Genomic DNA, 21,982 nt, shown 5'->3' with positions numbered 1-21,982 from the left:
AGCTAATCCTGTAAGTTTTAAAATAATATCAGTGATAGGTAGGTTTTGTGCTGGCTGTCAGCGAGATAGCTGGGGTTGTTTAGCCTGGAGAAGAGGAGGCTCAGGGGAGACCTTCTTGCTGTCTACAACTACCTGAAGGGAGGTTGTAGCCAGGTGAGGGTTGGTCTTTTCTCCCAGGCAACCTGTGACAGAACAAGAGGACACAGTCTCAAGCTGTGCCAGGGGAGGTTTAGGCTGGATGTTAGGAACAAATTCTTCCCAGAAAGAGAGATTGGCCATTGGAATGTGCTGCCCAGGGAGGTGGTAGAGTCAGTGTCACTGGAGGTTTTCAGGAGGAGCCTGGATGAGACACTTGGTGCCATGGTTTAGTTGATTTTATGGTGCTGGGTGTTAGGTTGGACTTCATGATCTCTGAGGTCTTTTCCAACCTGGTTAATTCTATATTCTGTGATAAAGGAGTCCTGGAAACTGTTTGAAAGCAGCACCTGCACAGACTGATTTGCCATTTAAAATTGCGTTCAGATTTGCTTTGCTCGAGTTCTGAGAGTGGCTTGGCTTTTTACTCATTTCCCTTGAGATCTGTCCACATCCTACAGTCAGCATGGGTCAAACATGAAGTAAGCACTCTCTCCTCCTTGATGGGAGACTCCAGTGATCTAGACAGCAGGAATACTGCACGTTCACATTATGTACATTAGCATTATTCTGTATGGAATATGTAGTGTATCTGCTGTAAATGGTTTAACTAGCTAGACCCTTGTGCATAATGAACATCAAGTTGAATGTTTTTGAGACAAATTCTGAAAGGACCATGATCACATCCAGTTAAATATGCTACAAGACATAAGATTTATAATGCTTTTCTCCGGTTCTAATCCAGGCAAATATATTTAAAGAGGTTTTGTATTTTCATTTTTAGAGGCGTGGGGCTTAGAAAAATATGCAGATGTTTTATTTTATGCACATAAATAGTGTGTGAGGATATTTTTTGTTGTTCTGTTTTCATGTGTTTTAGTAGTGTAGTATGTGAGCTTCCTTTTTTAAAGTTAGTTATTAACTTTTAAGACCTTTCAGTATATCCTTTTCCACATGCTTGAATTTTTATAATCATTAATAAAATAGGAAATGGCATCTACCTTCCTCTCTGTTAATGCTTGACAATAGTTTCTGAATCCTATTTAATACTGTGGTTCACATTGAGCAGGACTGTGCACACACTTAAGGTTGAGCTAGTGTGCAACTGTGGGCAAAATGAGATTGATGCAACACCTTCTATAAACATTTCAAATTGTTCTTTAACAGTATGCTAAGCAATAGCTTAATGGAATCTTTTTAATTAAGTGTGTGTGTGTGTACATACATTTCCCCCTATTATAATAGTGAAAGTACCTTACCTTTTATCTCATTTTAGTATTACATGGCTAAACTTAAAATGCTAGCCAGAATAGCTAATACACACAGGTATGTGTATAAACAACCCCTCTACATTCTTGTCCTATTTAAAGACAGGAGGGACAATGATACAGCATATAGCATGAAAAAAACAATAGATCTGAAATTGTGAGGCCTGTTGAAACCCTCTAAATATTTAAGCCTACATTTTCCCCATGTGTGCATCACCACAGTGCATACAATGTTATAGATGTATAAATTGTATGTCAAGTCTTACAAAGATTTCCTACAAGTGTATTGCAAACATCCTGGCATTCACAGTTAGAATAGAATAGAATAGACCAGGCTGGAAAAGACCTTCGTGATTGAGTCCAACACTATCTAATCAACTAAACCATGGCACCAAGCACCCCATCCAGTCTCTTCCTAAACACCTCCAGTGATGGTGACTCCACCACCTCCCTGGGCAGCCCATTCCAGTGGGCAATCACTCTCTCTGTATAGAACTTCTTAATCATCCAGCCTAAACCTCCCCTGGCACAGCTTGAGACCGTGTCCTCTTGTTCTGGTGATGGTTGCCCAGGAGAAGAGACAAACCCCCACCTGGCTGCAACAATAAGGTGTCCTCTGAACCTTATTCTCCTGGCAATGCACAGTATATAGAGTGTTTTGAAGACAACTTAGAAGACTTTTCATATCTGGTATGTGGCTGTCTCTTACTTGAAATTAAACATAAATATTACTGCTTTTGACACTATTTGGAAGATTTTTAGATCCTTTGCTTCAATACCTCAGCCTTACTGCAGTACAGACTCCTCAATATGAGCGTCACTCCTACAAAGCCTTACTTGTCTAAAATGGAAGTTAGTGTTTGGGACAAACCTTCAGAACTGTGAAAGAGATGAGTTCCTGCAACATGTAAACTAACAGTAAAATATCATGACAGAAATACTGGCTTCTCTATAGGTTATTGTTTTGCATGCAGAGTGGTCTAATGTGCTGATGGTAAAAGCAGTGTAAAAGCCTGAAATAAACTGAAGAGCATTACTGCTGCCTGCTAACATCTCATTTGCAAAACAGAAAGACAGAGCTGATAGAATTGATAATATTTTGTTTTACATAGAGTTTTCACGGAAGCCTCCTTGATATTTAAATTGCATTTTAGAGTTGTTAGTGCTTATCTGTGCAGAAAACATGGACAAGCACAAAAGACTGTCCCAACATCTCAGGACTTTTTTTTGCTGTATTTCAAGTTCTTAATTTTATCATTAGTGACTGTGGTCTAAGATTTTCTTGCAGGCTTTTGTCTGCACATTTTTCCTCATCTGAAGTCTTGTATCATCACACTTATTTCACAGTATTAGCAATATGTTATTAGGGGCCTTTGCTAGCAACTAGATACAACTGCTTAGGTAATCTCATTGATTAGGCTCTAGAAATGCAAACATTTGAACAGTGATTTTAAAGAGTAACCTCTCTAGAGCCTCGCAGTGTGTGCCTAGAAATCATTAGAGGCATAGTCTTTGCAGGTGCGTATCTATCACTTGGAGCTCAAACTGCCTGCTATAAATCTCCATCCCTCTTTCTAGACTTTTGCTGAAGATTTGGCTCAGAGAATCTTTGAGGGGTGAAGAGCAAGGAGGGGCCCCCTCTGCATTTCCTGACTTTTGTGGCAAGGATTTGAAGTTCTGCTTTGTGTTAGAGGTCGCTGACTTGTATATTGTGAGTCACATTGCATTTCCAGTTCATACCGTACTCTCACAATGATATCAGCCTCCTTGCTGACCTGTGAGCAGTGTTTACATTCTCTCACTATGTTTTATAACAGTCTGAAGAGAAAGGAAAGTGTCTAGAACTTTGTCATTACCTTTAGCAGCTAGAGAATGTGAAGAGTCTTTCAAGGCTAAATAAAACTTTGTGTAATTTAACAAAATGTATCCTACATTTCCCTTCCCCTTACCATCATGCCTAGTTACATTGCAGAAGAGGGTAAAGGAGGTAATGCTCTTGTAGTCTAAACAAACTCAGCTCGGTGAAATGGGGCAGGGCTTTAAAATATGCATAAGGACTGCAGTTGCTCCATTTCGTGACACTGACTGTTCAGGTGGAGGGGTTGCAGGGGGAGAGACAACCCACAGACTTTTCCTAAAATGAATATATGTTTTTAAGGGCTATCAAGAAAAATGATGCTGCAACTGTTATTGTGAAAAATTGGAGTGGCCTGGCTGATACCACGCATACAGTTTGGAGAAACAAGATTAGTGCAACACATACCATTTTTCATTTTCTCCTGTCTTCTACAGCATCAACCACTGCAGCTTCTCATTTTTTAAACTTTGTTTAGGATGAGAAATCCCATGTGTGTGCAACTGCTTCTGGCTGCCTGGTCCCTCTGTTCCTCGCTTTTCCCCTCTGCTTGAATGTTTCCATGTGTACAGTAAATAAGAAGCGACTGATAGGGCAAGATACTCAGTCTCTTTTTCAATCAATACTACTCTGTGGGGCAGCAGCTAGGAATGTCTGAAAACAGAGAAGGAGGGAATTGTGTTTTATTTCCCCTGTAGACTGAGGCAAACTCCTCTGCATTGGTTTCACTTCTATTATCTGGGGAAGAAAGCCTGTGTGGGTAATTTCTGAACCAGTGTCAGCTAGAAAAAGACCACTGTGAACAGGATAGCCTAGAATTTAAGAAACAAGAAAACCTTAGACTTTTCTTTCATTAAGAGGCTTAATGCCTAGTTGGCTATCTACATGTTTTCTTCTTGGAGTTTGGCTTAGTGGAGAGAGCGATTGAGATCAGCAAGCGTTGCAGTTGCGGCCCAGGGTGTGTACAAAGCAGGAGTGTGGAAGTCCTTCTGCACACATACATTCACTCTCATCTTTGAAGAAATGGGCTTGCCAGATTTGTCATCCCCCTTTCAGCTAAGAAAACTGAGTCTTTTCCTTCCAGGCTTTTCTTTTTTTTTCTGCCCTGCCCCCTCTCTATGTTTAATATGATAGCTCTGAGTGCTGTCTCAGGGATAAATGAAGGACACAAAAGGCACAGCACAATGCAAGTTTAGCAGTAGTGCTATTGCTAACCACAGGCCTCATGCTAGTATGGTGAATAAATGGGAAACGTACAGACTTTCCCTGCAGCAGGAGAAAAGGGAGAATGCTGGGAGGTAGTTACTCTGTTGACACCCTCAGGAATAGAAGTATGTTATAAAGTAATTTTTTAACAAAGGAAGGTAGGAAGAGGGAATGTGATGGAACTCATGGAGGAAAACAGAATAAAATTTGTGTATGTGCAATATGTGTAGCTTGGGGGGAAAATACACAGTCTGCAATGCTGAATTTAAATCATTTGCCCTCACATTGTCACCTCTTGTACATGTTTTAAAATTATGTGCTTTTGTGAAAAGAAATCAGATGGTTCTACATCATAAATCAGTTGTTATAGTAAACAAGATTTTGGAGATACTTTTCTTAGACCTGCTCTTTTCTGGGAATAAGTATGAGGCACTACTGGAGATGGAGAAGATGGGGCAAATTGATTAGTTAAAAAGCAGCAAATCATCAGCCCCACATGATTTATGTATAAAAGAATTCTGAAGAAGCTTAGGAATGAATTAGCTGAACTGCTAACAAAGATGTGCACTCATTAAAACTAAGCTCTGTTCCAGAGGGTTGGCAAGTATCTGGGGTTTATCCTATATTTAGACCAGTAAGCAGTACATCTCTACATTGCAAATGGTCGAAACAGGAATTTAAAAGGGAATAATAAAACACCTGGAAGATCATGATGTGAGAGACTTTAATGAGAACAGCTTCAGCAAAGAAAAATCATGTCCCACTACATTGCTTAGAACTCTCTGGATGTGTCCATAAAAAAAAGAAATAGGAATGGACATACTGGATTGAATCAAAAGTTCCTCAAGTCCAGCACCCTGCCTCTGACAATGCCTGGTCACAGCATGGGGGAAAGAGAGGAGAATAGATAACTCTTCTCCTCTGGTCTTGATTGACAGCATCAAGTGCCAGGTTTGGTTTTTAAGAAGTCAGTACAAACATGCTGAATATCATCTCTCTTCCACACACCAGTGCTGAGTTTGCTGGTGCTCAGAGTTTCCCCATTTACTAGAAGAAATTAGGTGGTAAAATAAACAACTATCTAACTAACTTAAGATAAGCCTGAGTAACAATAGCCAATCCCTGAGGTGGAATTCTAACAATAGTATTGTCATCTAGCGAGGCCATTGCCTTGTTCTCACCTTCTTTTATTCACAGTTTGAGATTAGCAAGTAATGAAGCCAAACTAAGGCTTTGCTAACCTGATGTGATGCTTTTTTGTTAGTTCTTCACTTCTTCAGCTATACTTTTCCCTGCTAGCCGCTCTTAGTGCTTCTGCTAGCCAGGACTCTGGGTGCTCTGCAGACTGTTGTGCTTTCCCCCACCACTCCCATTAGATGATTTAGACTTCCCTGCATTTTTTCCATGTAGGATGAAGTAACAGCCTTTGTAACAGAATTGTCCTTCAAAAATGCAATTGCAGTATGTGCCAAAGGATAAGATTTCTTCTGGCTTGCCCATTAGTCTTTTTGGACTCTCTCTCTGATTCCGTCAGATGCTAAGGTCCAGTTTTCCCTTGAGAATTCTTGGGAATGTTTCTTCACCTTTAGTTTTCATCTACCAGGTTTATGAGGCAAGCTTCTGGACATAATGTATTTAGACTTTTTAAAAGCTTGTGACAAAGTCTGTCACAAGACACTGCTGAAAAGGCTAAGTAGTCACATATGGTGACAGGGTAAGTATCATCGTAGATCAAAAACTGACAAGCAAACAAAAAGGCAGAGGGCTAAGTGGTCAGTGTTCATCACACTAAAAGGCTAGCAGCTGCATTTCTTAAAGTTACCTATCAGATCATATGCTAAATATATTTATTAATGATCTAGGGAGTGAGGAGAAGGATTAGGTGGTAACATTTATAAATTATGTAATTACTTAAGTAATTTAAGACCACAGTACAGTGTTAGAAACTTCAGAGTGATCTAAACAAGCTACTCAGATGGATAAAGAAGGTTCAGTTCTGATAAATGGTGAGTTAATACATGGAGGAACCCACAGGAAAATCTTATCCTTTAACTCAATGGAAAAAACCTGAAGATTGCTGTTGGCACTTCCATAACAGAAGCCATTTGAGATGCTGTTATGGTGGAAAAAGTGAACAAGGTGCTAGAAGGCGTAAGAAATGGGCCATTAAAAATGAATCACTGAACTCAGTCTTCATTGCGTGGAGACAGATGATAAGATATAGCATAATATTATGGGTAAGTTTGCCCAGCTAACAAAAACTGATCCATGATGACAATTTCCTGTTTTCTTTTGTTTTTATCCTGTTCACACATCATCCATCAAAGATGCTCTGATCTTTTTCAGGAATAATATACATTGGGAAGGCTAAGGCTTACAGAGGGTTTCAGATCTTGGTAAGGATGGTTTGGTATCAACCAAGCTACAGCAGATAAAAATCTATTTCATACCCATTCTCCTTCCTTTGGCAATTAGTTAAAGTTCACATCAAAATGACATAAATTAACAATCTCAACTTTGTGAAATCATCGACATTTTAAAGGTGGATTTCAGAATTCAGTTATTACTGAAACACTTCCTCAAGTTGAGGCTCATGTGAGACTTATAAATTATTCTTGCATAGAGGCAAAGTCACCTGAGACTAACCTAAATGAAGTTAACATAGATTTTAAAAATTATTCTTGCAGAAGAACAGGGAGTGGTGGGAATTGATGAACAGATGGGAAAGGGAGAAGAGGAGAGTGAAGAAAAGGCTAATTAGGTAATTGAGGCTAAGAGGCTACTAGAGCTGGCCCAGTGGTTTACTGGTGGTGCAGTTCAGGGACTTGAGTTTGGGATTGAGGTTGGTCCCTCATTCCCAGGCCGACACGTGCTCCAAACATTGCAAGGACTCAGTTTAGCAGTCTGTGTGATCCTGTATGTATGTGTTTTCCAGTCAATATAATCTGGGTTGTATTGTCAGATTATGGTGGAGACTGGAAAGAATAATGAAGTAGAATGTTGTGTTTGGACATGAAGACACTAAAATACTGTAATAATGTGGAAGTAACAAAATCCTTTTAAATGCCTTTTCACTGGTTGTTGGAGAAAAATCTGACTGAGATAAGCAAGTTTTGAAGAGATTCTGAAAAAGAATAGACCATTACTTACTGTAAAATTCCTCCAGTACACTATTCCTTTGGGTATGGTTTGGTTTGTTTGTATTTCAGAGGCAGTAGATAAGGGAAATCTCCAAAAGATCACAAATTCTGAGTCATTCTGTTACTCTGTTTCTGGACAGTTTGAACCTAATATGTCAGTCTTGCTTTCTTCTTTTGGATGTCTTCCTTTTGCACGTGCTTTATTCTGATTTTTAAAGGTTATTTTCTCTCTGATGTCAGTATATTCAAACTATCTTGGAATGTTATTGGTAGGCTTGGGTTTTGGGGGTTTTTTTTGTGACCAGAGTGTGGTAGAGATCAAAGCTGGAACAGACATTGCTTGGTGTTGGATTGCTATACAGAGGCAGAGTGTTTCTTGTCGTCTCATTTTTCCTAGTATAAATTTATTCATGCTTACTTATGATTTGGTTTTTGTAATCACTCCACTTCTTTAACAGTATCTGTGGTAACTCTTTCTCAATCACATCTGAAAAACTTTGTTTTTCTTGTCTGTGTGTTCCAAACTTTGGAACTGCAGTGGTGTGTGATGTTCTGAGACGCCGTTTCTTCTCTCTCTCTTTACCTTACCTCATGTTTCTCATTGCAAATTCTTGCTTGCCAATTTAAGTTGTTGTTTTTAAAAGACTTTTTGGTGGATCCTGTGTTATTTTTGCTTCCCCTCCCAGTAGATGCACATCAGGACAGAAATGCTGGTTTCTGCATCCCTCTTTTGCATTAATGATGTTTTCAGAGAATCACAATACCTGAGGGTCTAACTTTACTGTTGTCTTGTCAAAGCCTTTTTGTTGAATGAGAGGGCTCTTTCTTTTTTCCTTTATAAGCACTGCACTATTGAGGCCATACATGACTGAAACACCTGTGGTCAGTAGGCAAATCATATTTCGACAGCAGAAAAAATCAGCACCATTCATTATCCCTGCAGTTTAAAAGAGAGTTTCTGTCGAATAATTGCAGTATTGGAACAGCTTCTTGAGAGGAAAACAACTGCAGTGAAAGCTGTAGCAACTGGACAGAATAAACAAAAGATGGAGAAGGGAGTATAGCTTTGGTTAGAGTGGTAGGCAGGAGGGAGAAAAGAAGATAAATCGACTGCTTGTCCACTGGAGACCTCACTTGTTCCTGCTGCTGGCAAGAGATTTTGGATTGTGCTACCAGCTATCAACTCTGCTAAGACATTTAAAGTGTTTTGTCAAAAGAAGGAACTGTGCCAAATCTGGCCCTCTGTGGACAAATTTTATGTTTAAGGGAGGTAGATGAATGAATGATGGATGACACTGAAGCAACTTTCTCCCACAAAACCATACTGAGATTGGAGAACCTGAAATAAAAGTTCCTTTGGGTGGGGGATGCAATGTTGCCTGGCCTTATATGAAGCTCCTTCTACTTTGAAAGTAATTCAGTCATTTTAGTAATTGTTTCTTGCCAGATCATATTTTAGCAGCCCTCTCTTTCATAATGTTGTGCTTATTCTGGTGAATTAAAGGATGATGGTTTCACTTCTGTCTGCTGAACCCAGGAACAGGTTTTCAGCATTGCTTCATATCTCAGAATCATGATCTGCTAGCAGGGACCCTTCCGTACTGCTTCACTGTATTCCCACAAGATATACTCTTTCCTCAGCAATCACTTTATGAATGATGGCTTTCACTGGTTAGTTCTGATTTTAGGTTATATTTCATTATGTTTTTATTATTTGCCAATCACTCTTTCTATGAAGAATTTCTTCCTAAATCCAGCCTAAACCCTTCCCCAGCACAGCTTGAGATTGTGTCCTCTTGTTCTGTTGTTGGTTGCCTGGGAGAAAAGACAAATCCCCACCTGGCTACAATCTCCCTTCAGGTATTTGTAGACAGCAATAAGGCCTCCTCTAAGCCTTCTCTTCTCCAGGCTAAGCAACGCCAGTTCCCTCAGACACTTCTCGTAGGGCTTGTGCTCGAGACTTGCCACCAGCTTTGTTGCAGCAGTAATTCTGGTACCCAGGACTGGTGAAGTTTTACAATGCTTGCTACAAATATCTACAATACAGAAGTTCTCCAAAAATTAAATATGCCTCCTCATTGCTTAATTATTGAATTCAATTTTAGAGAAAGAAATAGTATCACAGTATCACTTAGGTTGGAAAGGACCTCCAGGATCATCAAGTCCAACCTATCAACACAGACCCCAACCTATCAACACAGACCCCAAATAGAAACAACTCAGTGTTTTCTCCTTGAAGTTTTAAAGAATACAGGAAGCTTACAAGCAATCTTTGTACAGTTCACTAGTGTTTGAATTCTCCAACAATCTTTATAGAGGTTAATTATTTCAATTCACTTTAACCCATGAAAGCTGTGTGATGAATTTCAGGAAAGTCATTGAGTTGCCCAACATTTTTATTTTTATACTTAAGAAGACCTCAGGTATTGGTAGAGGTGGAAAACCCTGAGGTGCACAACGGACTGCTAAAGATTAGAAAAATATCTGGAGAACATTCTAATACATATTAGCAAGAATATAAACAGGGCTTGTTTTGCAGTGTCTGAAACTGTGTTAGCTGAGCCAACCCCCCTTCAGTTATCTGTAAAAAAATATTTAACACCATCTGACATATTCACTGTCACTCCATGCTCTGTGAGTCAAATATAAAATTATGTGCAAGAAAAGACCCTACAAACTTATTTTGCCACAAGTAAAATAGGAATTTTGAAGACAGTCAGCTCCACTTGTCACCAAGAATAAGCAAGAAGAAAAATAATGGCTTAGACTACCAGAGAAACAAGTCAGTACAGCCTTCAGTTTGAAATGGCTGCCTCCCAGAAGTTTACAGTCCATGATCTTGATATTTTCTCCAGAGTTTGTTGGATTTCTTGCAGTTAATAAATAGGACCATCCAGCTTTAAGAATAAAATATGAGCACTCAGAGCAAGTAACAAATCTATCAAGTATTTTGAGTAGCATCAATAAATACCTGAAGCTTGGCTGTCAATGTTGAATTGGAATCAAGGTTTAGCGTTTCAAATGTATTTAAAATTGAGACTTAAAATTCCTTTGAGGTTGTGACTCAGGCCCAGCCCTTTGAATTATATTCACAAGTTTGGAAATCTGTGAAATTGTTAAGTTGTATCTCTCTGTCTGCTAATTAATGGCAATTGGAAATGATCACCACAGCTAACACTGCATTGCAGCAGAGTCACCTGAGCATTTCTCTACAAGTCAGACCACTTAATTTTTCTTTTGGCCATTGATCTTTTACAGCACCTGCAGCTTTTTGTTTTTCCTCCAAAGATCATCATTCTACTTTGAAGTCCACTGGCTGTGGTATGTCTAACCCAATCCTGTAGAGGCAAGGAACTGAATAATTACTTCATGAGTGCCATATTAAAAACGGTTCAAAGGCTGTTTAGGCTGCTCATTAAAGTCATTGGGAATATATCTGGGCAAGACCTCCCTGCTTTGGTCATGTTATGGAGAGGGGGAAAGTGCTCCAAAGATTGGTGCTTTCTAATTATTTGTGTTGTGGTGCCACAAAAGGATTGGATTAGCACCCTTATGTGTTTGAAATTTAAAGGAGAGATGCCACACAGAAGTACTCCCACCACCCCCTGGTGTTTGTTCCCCAAAGTCTTGGTTAACTCCCAGTTTTAAAAAGGAAGTTGGAGAGGAAGGGAAAAAATACAAAGGTAGAGCAGATAATACAGTTTACCTTTTAGTTTATTAGAGTTGAAATTCAAATTATATCCCAAATAGGAATATAGTTGGGATAAAATTTTCAAAGCTTGATTATACCCTTTACTGCCTGTTGCAGTAGCAAGAGTAAAATCCTGGGGACTCTGAAGTTATCTGATTTTTGAGGCTGAATGAGGACTCCAAATTTCTTTATTTATTTTTGGGTTTAACTGACAAATTTGATCTCATTGCATACTACCAAAACAGAGCAAATGTCCTGACTTCAGACTGCTATGTAGCAAACATATAGGAACAGACAAGCACATGTACTTTCACACTTGGAGTAACAAATCTGCTGGGTTGGGACTGCTACCTTGTCAGATAGAGGGCATTCAGATCCTCTGGCTCAAGCCTTTGACTGTCACTGGACTAGAAGAGTCAAAACACAGAGAAAATATTTGTTTCCTTGTTTGCTTCCTTCTTTGGCAGGAAGAATTTTGCATTTATGTTTAAGACTAGGCAGTCTCAATTTATTTAAAAAATGATGTGGAAATACTGAGCTTCATTTCTGTAAATGCACTTCTAAAAACAGCTGGGAAATCCATTCCTTGCATTGTGGCTGTACTTAGAATTGGGCTGGTTCTCCTTTAAATAACCATTCAGAAGAGACAAAATCCAGGCAGTTGTGTGTCAATTAGCAGGGTGCATTTCTTAGTGGGAGCTGCCTGGAAATGCAAAATGACAAATCTGAGCATTAAGCTTTCTACCATAATTTTGCTTTCCTCACTCTAACTACAAATCAGCTTCATTGTGACTTACAGTGTTAGAAGTTGGTGCATTTCTGCAGATCCATGATAAGATATTTTTCTCTAGGAAGAAATGCAGTTAGGCTCTGCATTCTGAATCTGTTCCTGCCAGGCCCTAGATGCATTAGTATTCCACTGGCAGCTGCCTGTAGGTAGGAATATTGTTTTTGTCCATAACCAGAGGGAACAATCAGACTAAGCCGTTCCCCTGCTATAAACCAGCCAAAGTAATTGGGTTTAATTTTAATTTTTGTAATAGCTTTAAATTAATAGGAGCAGCTGCTGCCACAGTGTGTGGGTGTCCTTTTCCAGAAGGCATAGAACAAAAAAGGGAAAGAGTAAACAATAGTGCGTCTAGGACACAAAGGTTAATTCAAGAACTGAGCAATGTCTTTTCGTTATCAAAAACTCAGTTGGTGATATCTAGCACTGTGTCTCTTTCCTTTCCTTCTCCTCTTTACTTTTTTTTTTCTCCTCCCCTCTTCCTTCTTTAATTCTGTGATAAGATCTCAATCTGATTAGGCTCCTGTGTGTAAAGATGTGTTGTTGGTATCTAAACACTAACTCTCTTTCTCTATATGACTCACAAATAGATTAGCAGTGACAAAGTGCTAGGGGAGATAAAAATAGATTAGCAGTGATGGGAGTACTATTATAATTATTTTTGGAAGATACAGTTTGCATTAAGAGTTTGGGCAGTCTCTGCCCTGAGAGAGTGAATTTAAAGTTAGGAACTGAGGAGGGTTTCTGCTGTTGTGTCAGACACCAGATAGTGAAATGTCAATACCAGATGTCCTAGACATCAAGATTAGCCATAATAGCCAAATGCAGCCATAAAGTGATGTGTCAAAGTGGATAATAAAACAGATGCTTCGCTTCTATAATGAAGGGGAAAGGGAGTGAAATATCAAAAGTGCCTTTAATACATTAACAAAGTTGTCTTCAACTTGCTTCAAAGTAGAAAGTTATTGAACCAAGGAGAACTATGTGTCATTTAAACATTAACTACCAGCAGATGAATTTCAATTAGCACTAGCCTTTCTAAAATTCTGAATTTCCTCCTATTGGTCTCATTTTACATGAAATTTTTATAGCATCGAGTGATGCTTGTCCTTTATTATTTCTCCCATGCTAATCTGGAAACAAATAAAGTTCAACAGCTCAGCAACATACTGTTTAAACTTGCATTACGGTTCGAGGACTGGGAGCTAGAATACATTTACCCACTGCCGTATCATCTGCTTGATTTGAGATCAAATGAGGGATGTCCTATAGCACTCCAGAGTAAGGGTGAATGATAGAAATATGTTAAGATACTGGAGAAACCTATTAGGTTAGGGGACTGCATGCATACAGCTGATGACATTTTCCCCCTACTGATACTTTTTGAAAAATAAAAATTAAAAGAATCTTTTTTTTTATTATTCTTTTCCCCTGCCCTTTGTGTTTGTGGCTTAAAAACAATTTTCAGATCTTAGTGTAAGTGTCTTATTTAACCAAAAATGCTACAGGAAATTCTTGAATCCGTGAATGTTCAAGGACCAGGCCAATAAAAGGGGCACATAAATTCTTATTTCAAGTCTAATTAACTGCATCACTGGCTCTTTATTGTACTTTGTCAAGAACGTCTCAATTCCTTTCTGTTTTTCTTTGTAGATCCTGAGTCTTGCTGATCAGACTCCTTAACTGCTGCTAATTGGCAAACACGTACCTCTGCATAATGAGAGGGTTTTGTCCTCTATTTCATATTAGCAGTGAAAGGCCATAACTGATGCTCTGCAGTAGACCAGCTTCTCGGAACTATTACAGAGGCACATTACTACTGCTATGTCTGTAAATCTTATTATGTTTTCCCTCACCATGATCCTAGTTTAGCTGAGATCTGCTCCAATCATTAGATGAGACCTGTTTATAATGTTGTGTAATTGAATCAGTTAGCGTCTGCAGGACCATAGTGTTTTGTTGCCAAACATGAATGGGAAGTTAGTTATATCAAATTACGAGTGCATGGCATGACTAGAGAATCTCCTATATAAATAAAGCTAGTAAATCTGTGATGGAAGAAAAGATGCAAACAGGAATAGTGAACACCTGTAGTCCATAGAACAAGTATTTTATCCACCTCTGAAATATTGCTTATTTCTGTGGAGAAACAACAGAATAACTGAAGTTGGGTGGAAAATGGCAAGCAGACATCTGTTATTCCTTAAACAGATACCAGCTTGATAACAATGGCATAAACGTCTCTTATAATTATTTACCATCATGTATATTCATTTTTATCTTGTCAGATAAGCCAGAACTCTTGAGGAGGGCAGCAATCCAATTTGGAACAGGACCAAATATGCTTTTCTCCTTTGCCTTCTAATTTAGGACCATTTTCCATTCCTGAAGTTTTTTGTTGAGGTTTTGAAGTTGTTGCGTTTTTTCACCTCAAGAATTTCTCTTTTCCTCCGTTAATCAGATAGGTGTTGATATATCCTGTAACTGCTAAGGGTAATGAACATATAAACATGTCCTGAATTTCAGTAACAGTTCTGTCAATGTCACCTTACACTGTCATTCCTTAATTATGCCTCAGCCCTGTACTGGTGAATAAGACCTGTACCAAAGGATGTAGCACACTCCAGCCAGGTTTGGCTGAAGCCTTTGCTGTGGTATGAGATGGTACCAGCTTGATAGCCAAGTATGATAGCATAACTGTTTGTGCATCCTTTTCGGTTCAGGAGAGTGGGTTTCTCTGGTTTTCAAATGCTCTCCTCTTCTGTGATGACACTGGCAGCTTGGGTGACTGATGCATCAGCAAAGTAGCTGTGCTATGCATGGGTTTCTGGCATGAAGCTTGTCTGCTTGAATGCTGTAAAACTCAGGCTCTGGGATCTGCTCACTAGCTCCTGAGTTACTCAAGGAGTTGTAATTCATTTGCTCTAGAAGAGATTTGAATCTCACATAGCCCTATTGTCTGGATTTCTTATGTCAATGTGTATATGTATGTTGCTTCTGTTTTTCAGGCAAAGAATACCCTCTAAAAATGTGTATTACTATCGTTGCCCTGACCACAAGAAGAACTATGTCATGTCATTTGCGTTTTGCTTTGACCGGGAGGATGACACTTACCAGTTTGCTTACTGCTACCCCTACACCTATACTCGCCTTCAGCACTATCTTGACAACCTACAAAGGAGGAACATGGACTACTTTTGCAGAGAGTTGCTAGGACTCAGTGTGGTAAGTAATAGTCATGCTTGCCAACTAGCAGGCTTCACTATGAATACCTACCCTTAAATGTTTATAGAGTATAATTCATCACCCCTGCTAACACACACACACATATTTGTTTTACTGATATCAATGACAGACATGGTAGTGTCCCTGCACAGTGAAATGTAGACAAATGCTAATTTAATTCCACATAAAATAGTTCCTTTGTGACATGCAATGCAATGCTAAATTCCCATGTAGGATCAGTTCACCTCTAAAGACATTAAAGGATGAAACTGAAAGAGCCTTATTAAAGAAACAAAATTTATTGGAGAAATGTCTGTTCATCTGTCTTTCTAATAGGTTTTCTATTGAGAAGGAAGCATCTTTGTAACTAGAATGTAGCTTTTCTTGGTAAAATAATGTGAAACATGCACAGGGGAGGTTTAGGCTGGATGTCAGGAAGAAGTTCTTCACAGAAAGAGAGATTGGCCATTGGAATGGGCTGCCCAGGGAGGTGGTGGAGTAACTGTCACTGGAGGTGTTTAAGAAGTGACTGGATGAGGCACTTGGTCCCATGGTTTACTTGATTAGATTGTGCTGGGTGATAGGTTGGACTTGATGATCTCAAAGGTCTTTTCCAACCTGGTCTATTCTACTTCTACTTCTGCTCTAAAATCCCTATTTTATTTACCCTTAAAAATGCCTCTTGGGTGAGTTGAAATTAAAAGAGGTTTAGTGATCTCAGTGCAGATACTCATGGCCCCATGAAAATGAAATGAGATGGTTCTTCTAATGCAGGACAGAGGATTAATGGTAAGGCTGAACTTCTGCTCACTTGGCTTTCTCTGAAATGTTGCCTGTCCTGAGGGTTTGGAAAGCATGACTCAGCCACTCCCATATCAACTGAGAAATCATTAGACTGAAAAAGCAATGGCTGAAATCTTGGAGTTGTTTTGTTTTATTTTTGCTTTTGCTTTCCCAGACTTTATAGTGCACTTGTATCACATTCTTAATTTTTGTGAGATTTGATTTGGTCTAAACTTGTAGTGTCTGTGTCAGAATAAAGCAAGCTGTGATTCCTATGAAGGCTGCTGATCCCAGCAGCTGGGGTTTTAACATATATTGTGAGAATCAGAATGAAATCATAGGTATACCCTGCACTGGAATAAATAAAAGGCTTCCAGCATTATAGCAGGTTGTTGCATAGCACTTAGAGGAAAAAAAAATAACATGTGGGAAAGAGGAAAACCACAGTTAACAAAAGAAAGTGGTCTTAACCCTTTTGTCCATTAAGTGCAGTTCTTGTTCTAAAGATCACATATTCCTGAACTGGCATTAATTATTAATCATTCCAATCAGGGAGATAAACAATTATAAGGGGAAGGGGTATTAAAAATAGGAAAGTTCAATCTTCAGAGGGTGGGAGGAAGGAGTACTGTCATCTTAATGTGTATAGGGCTTTAATTATTAATCGTAGCGGACAGAGCTGTCATTAATTCTGTAATAAAACTGTATTTGTTTCCTTTTACTGTGAAAATAGTGTATAAACAGTGACATTTGCATATTCATCAAAACCCTGATCTGACTGATTAAAACACTGAGATAGAAGGATTTGTCTTTCTTCCCCCCCCCCCCCCCTTGCATTTCGACAGTTATACTCTTGCATCTTGTTAACGTTGTGTTACCAGTAGTTGTTAAATATTAGTTTTCATATTTCAGCAAACCAAACAAACAGATGCCATTCAAAATGTGGCAGGAAATGTGCTGTGTATAAGTCCTGATTTTATATCTACACATACACACACTGTATGTTTTGCAGAAATTGATGTGGCAACATTTTTTGCAGCTCACCATGCTGATCTGTATAAAAAGCTTCTGAATCAGGCTCGTGCTGTAATCTTTGTAAGTAACGTTACAATCTCAGAGCGTTTCTGGCTTTTCTCCACACACAACTGTCCTAGAACAGCTTGGTAATTTAATGTCTTTGCTGAGCTTGAATAGACAATTTCCATAAGTTCTCTGCAAGTTAAATATTTTAACATAGAGCTTTGTTGCTATCATACATCTTTAAATGGTGAAAAACAGGATCCTTCAGTCTTCACTGCACAGTGCTTCATCAAAGCAGAAGCTGGCTGTACTTTAGAGAATTGCGTGCCATATAGGATAGATTTAGAGCTAAGAAAGTGAGCTCTGTCCCTGCTCTAGTCCCTTATGTAAGATAAGAGGAATCAGATTGGCATAAAGAGGCCCTTAAAAGCTCTATTCCTGGCAAAGGGACGATACCCCTGGTAGCAGATGGAGAAAGGTAACTTAAAAATGCCATCTGAGGACAACATCTGAAGTCCTCATGCTGGGTACAGGACTGAAGCAGGGTAGCATGTTAGGGGAAGGCTGTGGCATATCTTTTGAGCTTCCACGTAGCTGCTGATACCCTCTGGTTCATTCAAGGAGAATTTTACAGCTCCCTGCACCAGTTTGTGTTCATGAGGATGGAGAATGGTTTGAAACAATTGGGCTTGTCCAGGATTATCAAGTTTTGAACTGTGCCTGTTGGAAAGAACAGAAACTCAACACACATCTTAGAGGTTTTTGATTTTTCTTTGTCATGGAAAGTAAAATGAAAGTCACAAGAAACCATGCTTAGCTGATTACTCCTGAAGGCTTTCTGAGTGCACATTTTGCTGCTTGTAATGTTTTCAAGGCAATCTAATTTCTAGTCTAATTTAATATTTTCTCTAAAGAAAGTACTATGCCTCCATTAACTCCTTAAATACTTTCACTAATTCTATTAAAATTGAAAGTGAAATATCAGAGTGGGACATGTAATTGTCATTAGGATGCAGAGTGGCAAAGTGACTCAGAGCCAAATGGCAAAGATTCCCATTGCCGGTGTGAATGGATAACTTAGCTGTTCCATTTCTGACCTTTTAATGCTTATATTCTTTACTTCAGAGAGCTATCCCACATTCTAGATGTGCCAAATGGTCTTGAAAATAGTCTCTTCTGCAAACTAACTAGGATGGTCACCCAGGTGTCATTTAAGCTGCCATTTACATTCTGCCATTGTTTGCCCTAGGTAACTGGATGTTCAATGGTTTGTCCCAACAGATCATCAGTTCAAATTCTGGGAGCTGCTTTTAAAATAGTGAAATGAGGTGTTTGCATATTATTGATGTCTCTCTCATCTTGGCATGTGTTATTCACTGTTGTACAGCAGAATATAATAGAAAAATAGAATAGAATAAACCAGGTTGGAAGAGACCTTCAAGATCATCGCGTCCAACCTATCGTCCAACACCACCCAACCCTGTCAAGTCTCCTCCTGAACACCTCCAGTGATGGTGATTCCACCACCTCCCCAGGCAGTCCATTCCAATGGGCAATGACTCTCTCTGTGTAAAACTTCCTCCTGACCTCCAGCCTGAACTTCCCCTGGCACAGCCTGAGACTGTGTCCTCTTGTTCTGGTGCTGGCTGCCTGTGAGAAGAGACCAACCTCTGCCTGTTTACAACCCCCCTTCAGGTAGTTGTAGAGAGCAATAAGGTCACCCCTGAGTCTCCTCCTCTCCAGGTTAAGCAGCCCCAGCTCCCTCAGCCTCTCCTCATAGGGCTTGTGTTCCAAGCCTCTCACCAACTTTGTTGCCCTTCTCACACATAGACATTGTGTATGTCTTCAAAGATACACCTGATTCACATGTGCAGTACCTATTTTATGACACTTGTGCAGTTTCATGTGCAGTAAGTTCTGTGGAGCATTCTAACCAATACTTCAGAGTTGGCAGAATTTCTGTGCGTGTCATCACTTGAAGCTGGTTGTCTAAATTAACTGCACACTTGAAATGTGTGGACAATTGATGAGACCTGTACTGCTGCTAGTATTCCACTATCACACATAATAAATCAAAGTTTTGGTGAGCCTGACTCAACAGCTACAGCCCACTTTACAAATTGCCACTGGCTTGGCAATTTTTTCATTACTCACTCAAAAGAGAACCAAGATTAATTTGAAACAGATACTTCCTTTCACCCCATTAGGCAATGGTGCTTCCAAATTACACTTAAGGAGAGTTGCAACTGCACATACAAACCACAAGCCTCCAAGGGACTTCTGCCATACACAGAGACTGGAATATGGAATTCTGTTAAATTAAATATTAAACATACATATTTTAAACCAAGAAGGCAATATGTCTAATGTAGAGCTCTGTAAGTGAGCCAATCCCTTAAGTCAGACATGAGATACTGAGTGAAACAGATTGGAACACAAGGTGCTCAATTCTGACACCACCCCACTTCGGTGTATGTTTTTAATTTATGTAAGTTACTGCTGATTTATGCTGGTATCAGAGAGATCAGAAGGAGGTCCTAAGATTGTGAAACGGCACACCAGGTGTCACAGTGGCTGGTTCATTGATCAAATATACCTTATTTACCATCTAAATGAACTGGGCACCCAAGTAAAAATAGTTGATCAGTTCTACTGATATCTACTGGTCCATTTTTAACTGCTCACTTAGGATTGTTTTAAAGCATGAAGGAAAGAAAATAGACAATATTTCTGAGGTTAAATTCCCCATTTCTCCAGTGTTTGGCTGTATGGTAACAATCCTGTAAAAGAGAAGTATAGTCTCCATCTTTGAAAACAATAGGAGTCACAGACTTCAGTGTGATGTATCATATCTTTGGAATAATGTTGCTATCAGATACTCTACTTTCCAATAGATCTGACTGCAGCTAGGTTGAAATGTTATCTAACTGCAATTTGTGGCAATTTACTAGGTCTGAAAAAGGCCACAGAAATAATGCATAGCAGAAGTAACCCACATTTCTCACTTCTCTAGAATGTTAAGGCCAGGCACATATATGTTCAGGGCACGTTCTCTGTGTGCAGTGGTTCATCTGTTTACTCACGTAGTAACTGCTGTTCCTATACTATTCCTAACAGGGATGCTATCCCAAAGCTCTATGTGAGCTTTTAAATGTTTCTACAGCTATTTTCTTAGCTGGGCTGGATATCAGCAGAAGTAAAGTTGGACCTAAAAATAACACCACCACCAGATCTTTCCAAAAGAAAATATGATTTATAGTATATAATAGCACAGTGTGCTACCAGGGAAATTATATAAATAACATGAGGAATAACAGGGAGCTACTCTATACCATCGATTTTAAGGAAAATTTCTTTGTTAGGATTTAAAGGAAGCTCTGGGAGATAAACTGGCTTGTGGGAATTGTAGACAAGGATATATAGGCGAAGCTATGTTGCTGTTGAAAGTTGCCATCTGTCTGTAGGATATATACAACTGTTCATGGTAAAAACAAGAAATACTTTGGCTTAAGTTGGCAGCAATATGTAGTTTTAGGGAAAAAAAAAAAAAAAGCAGACTCAATAAAATCTTTTACAGTTAATATTTTGCAAGGTTACTAAATGAATAAGCTGTATCAGGAGCAGTGTGGCCAGCAGGAGCAGGGAGGTCATTCTGCCCCTGTACTCGGCACTGGTTAGGCCACACACCTGGACTCCTGTGTCAAGCTCTGGGCCCCTCAGTTTAGGAAAGATGTTGAGTTGCTGGGACATGTTCAGAGAAGGGCAACAAAGCTTGTGAGGGGTTTGGAGCACAAGCCCTATGAGGAGAGGCTGAGGGAGCTGGGGTTGCTTAGCCTGGAAAAGAGGAGGTTCAGAGGAAACACTATTGCACTCTACAACTGCCTGAGGGGAGTTTGTAGCCAGGTGGGGGTTGGTCTCTTTTCCCAGGCACCCAGCACCAGAACAAGAGGACACAGTCTCCAGCTGTTCCAGCGGAGGTTGAGGCTGGATGTGAGGAAGTTGCTCTTCCCAGCAAGAGAGACTGGTCATTGGAATGTGCTGCCCAGGGAGGTGCTGGGGTCACCATCACTGGAGGTGTTTAGGAGGAGACTGGATGCAGCATTTGGTCCCATGGTTTACTTGATTAGATGGTGCTGGGTGCTGGGTTGTATTTGATGATTTCAAGGGTCTTTTCCAACCTGGTTAATTCTATTCTAATGCTATTCTAAGATGGTTATTTCTCAAATTCCAGAAACAACTATATGTCATATAGAAAAATAATTTCTATAAGGATTTCTGTAAGAGTATTTCTATGAGATTTCTATAAGAGTTGTTTATTTAACTGTGTGTAAAATTATCATTAAAAATGAGAAGAAGGGTTAGGATTTTCTCAATTTTACAGCTCACATTTTATAACTACCCTTGTGTGTTTAAAACCTCTTAAGGAAAATATTCGGGGGGGGGGGGGGGTAGTAATAAAAGAGCTTTGAGCTTAAAGAATCCATTGAGTTGAGAAATCACTAGCAGAAGAAAATGTTGTGATCCACCTTATAAGAAGAAAAATTCCTGAAAGAAATGACAGTAAATGAATTGTATATGGCAGTTAGTCTATACAAACATGCGTAGGTCCAAAGCTGCACACTTTCATTCTGCAGCCACCCAGGGAAACTTTTGGAAAGTCAGTGATCTTTCTGAAGTTCTTTTCCCTGAACTTTCTGTAGCTGTGCAAATTGGTCTTTTGCTTCATGGCTCTTCCCATTTCCATGTCAGGCTCTTCATCTCACCTTTATTCCACACTTGTCCTTCCCATGGCTTGTCCTTTCTTTGCCTCAAATCTTACCATCTCTTTCCTTTCCATTCAGTTTATACTTTCCTAAGCTAACTAAAAGAAAG

General features: G+C 39.4%; 1 protein-coding gene across 4 annotated transcripts in view; it reads left to right on the top strand.

The window, feature by feature from the left end:
- The window catches only part of BEND5 (BEN domain containing 5), a 1,094,864-nt gene that overhangs the window by 384,383 nt on the left and 688,499 nt on the right, over positions 1–21,982 (top strand). For all 4 annotated transcript variants that reach the window (XM_068163846.1, XM_068163845.1, XM_068163844.1 and 1 more), the window contains exon 5: positions 15,091–15,307. In XM_068163846.1, the coding sequence (XP_068019947.1) occupies positions 15,091–15,307 (217 nt within the window). The remainder of the gene's footprint in view (positions 1–15,090; positions 15,308–21,982) is intronic.

This window comes from Melanerpes formicivorus, unplaced genomic scaffold (assembly GCF_026170545.1).
Source record: "Melanerpes formicivorus ecotype bairdi unplaced genomic scaffold, bMelFor1.0.p_v2 SCAF_75, whole genome shotgun sequence".
Taxonomy (NCBI): domain Eukaryota; kingdom Metazoa; phylum Chordata; class Aves; order Piciformes; family Picidae; genus Melanerpes; species Melanerpes formicivorus.
The sequence above is the reverse complement of the archived record's forward strand: the minus strand, read 5'-3'. Positions and strand labels throughout refer to the sequence as shown.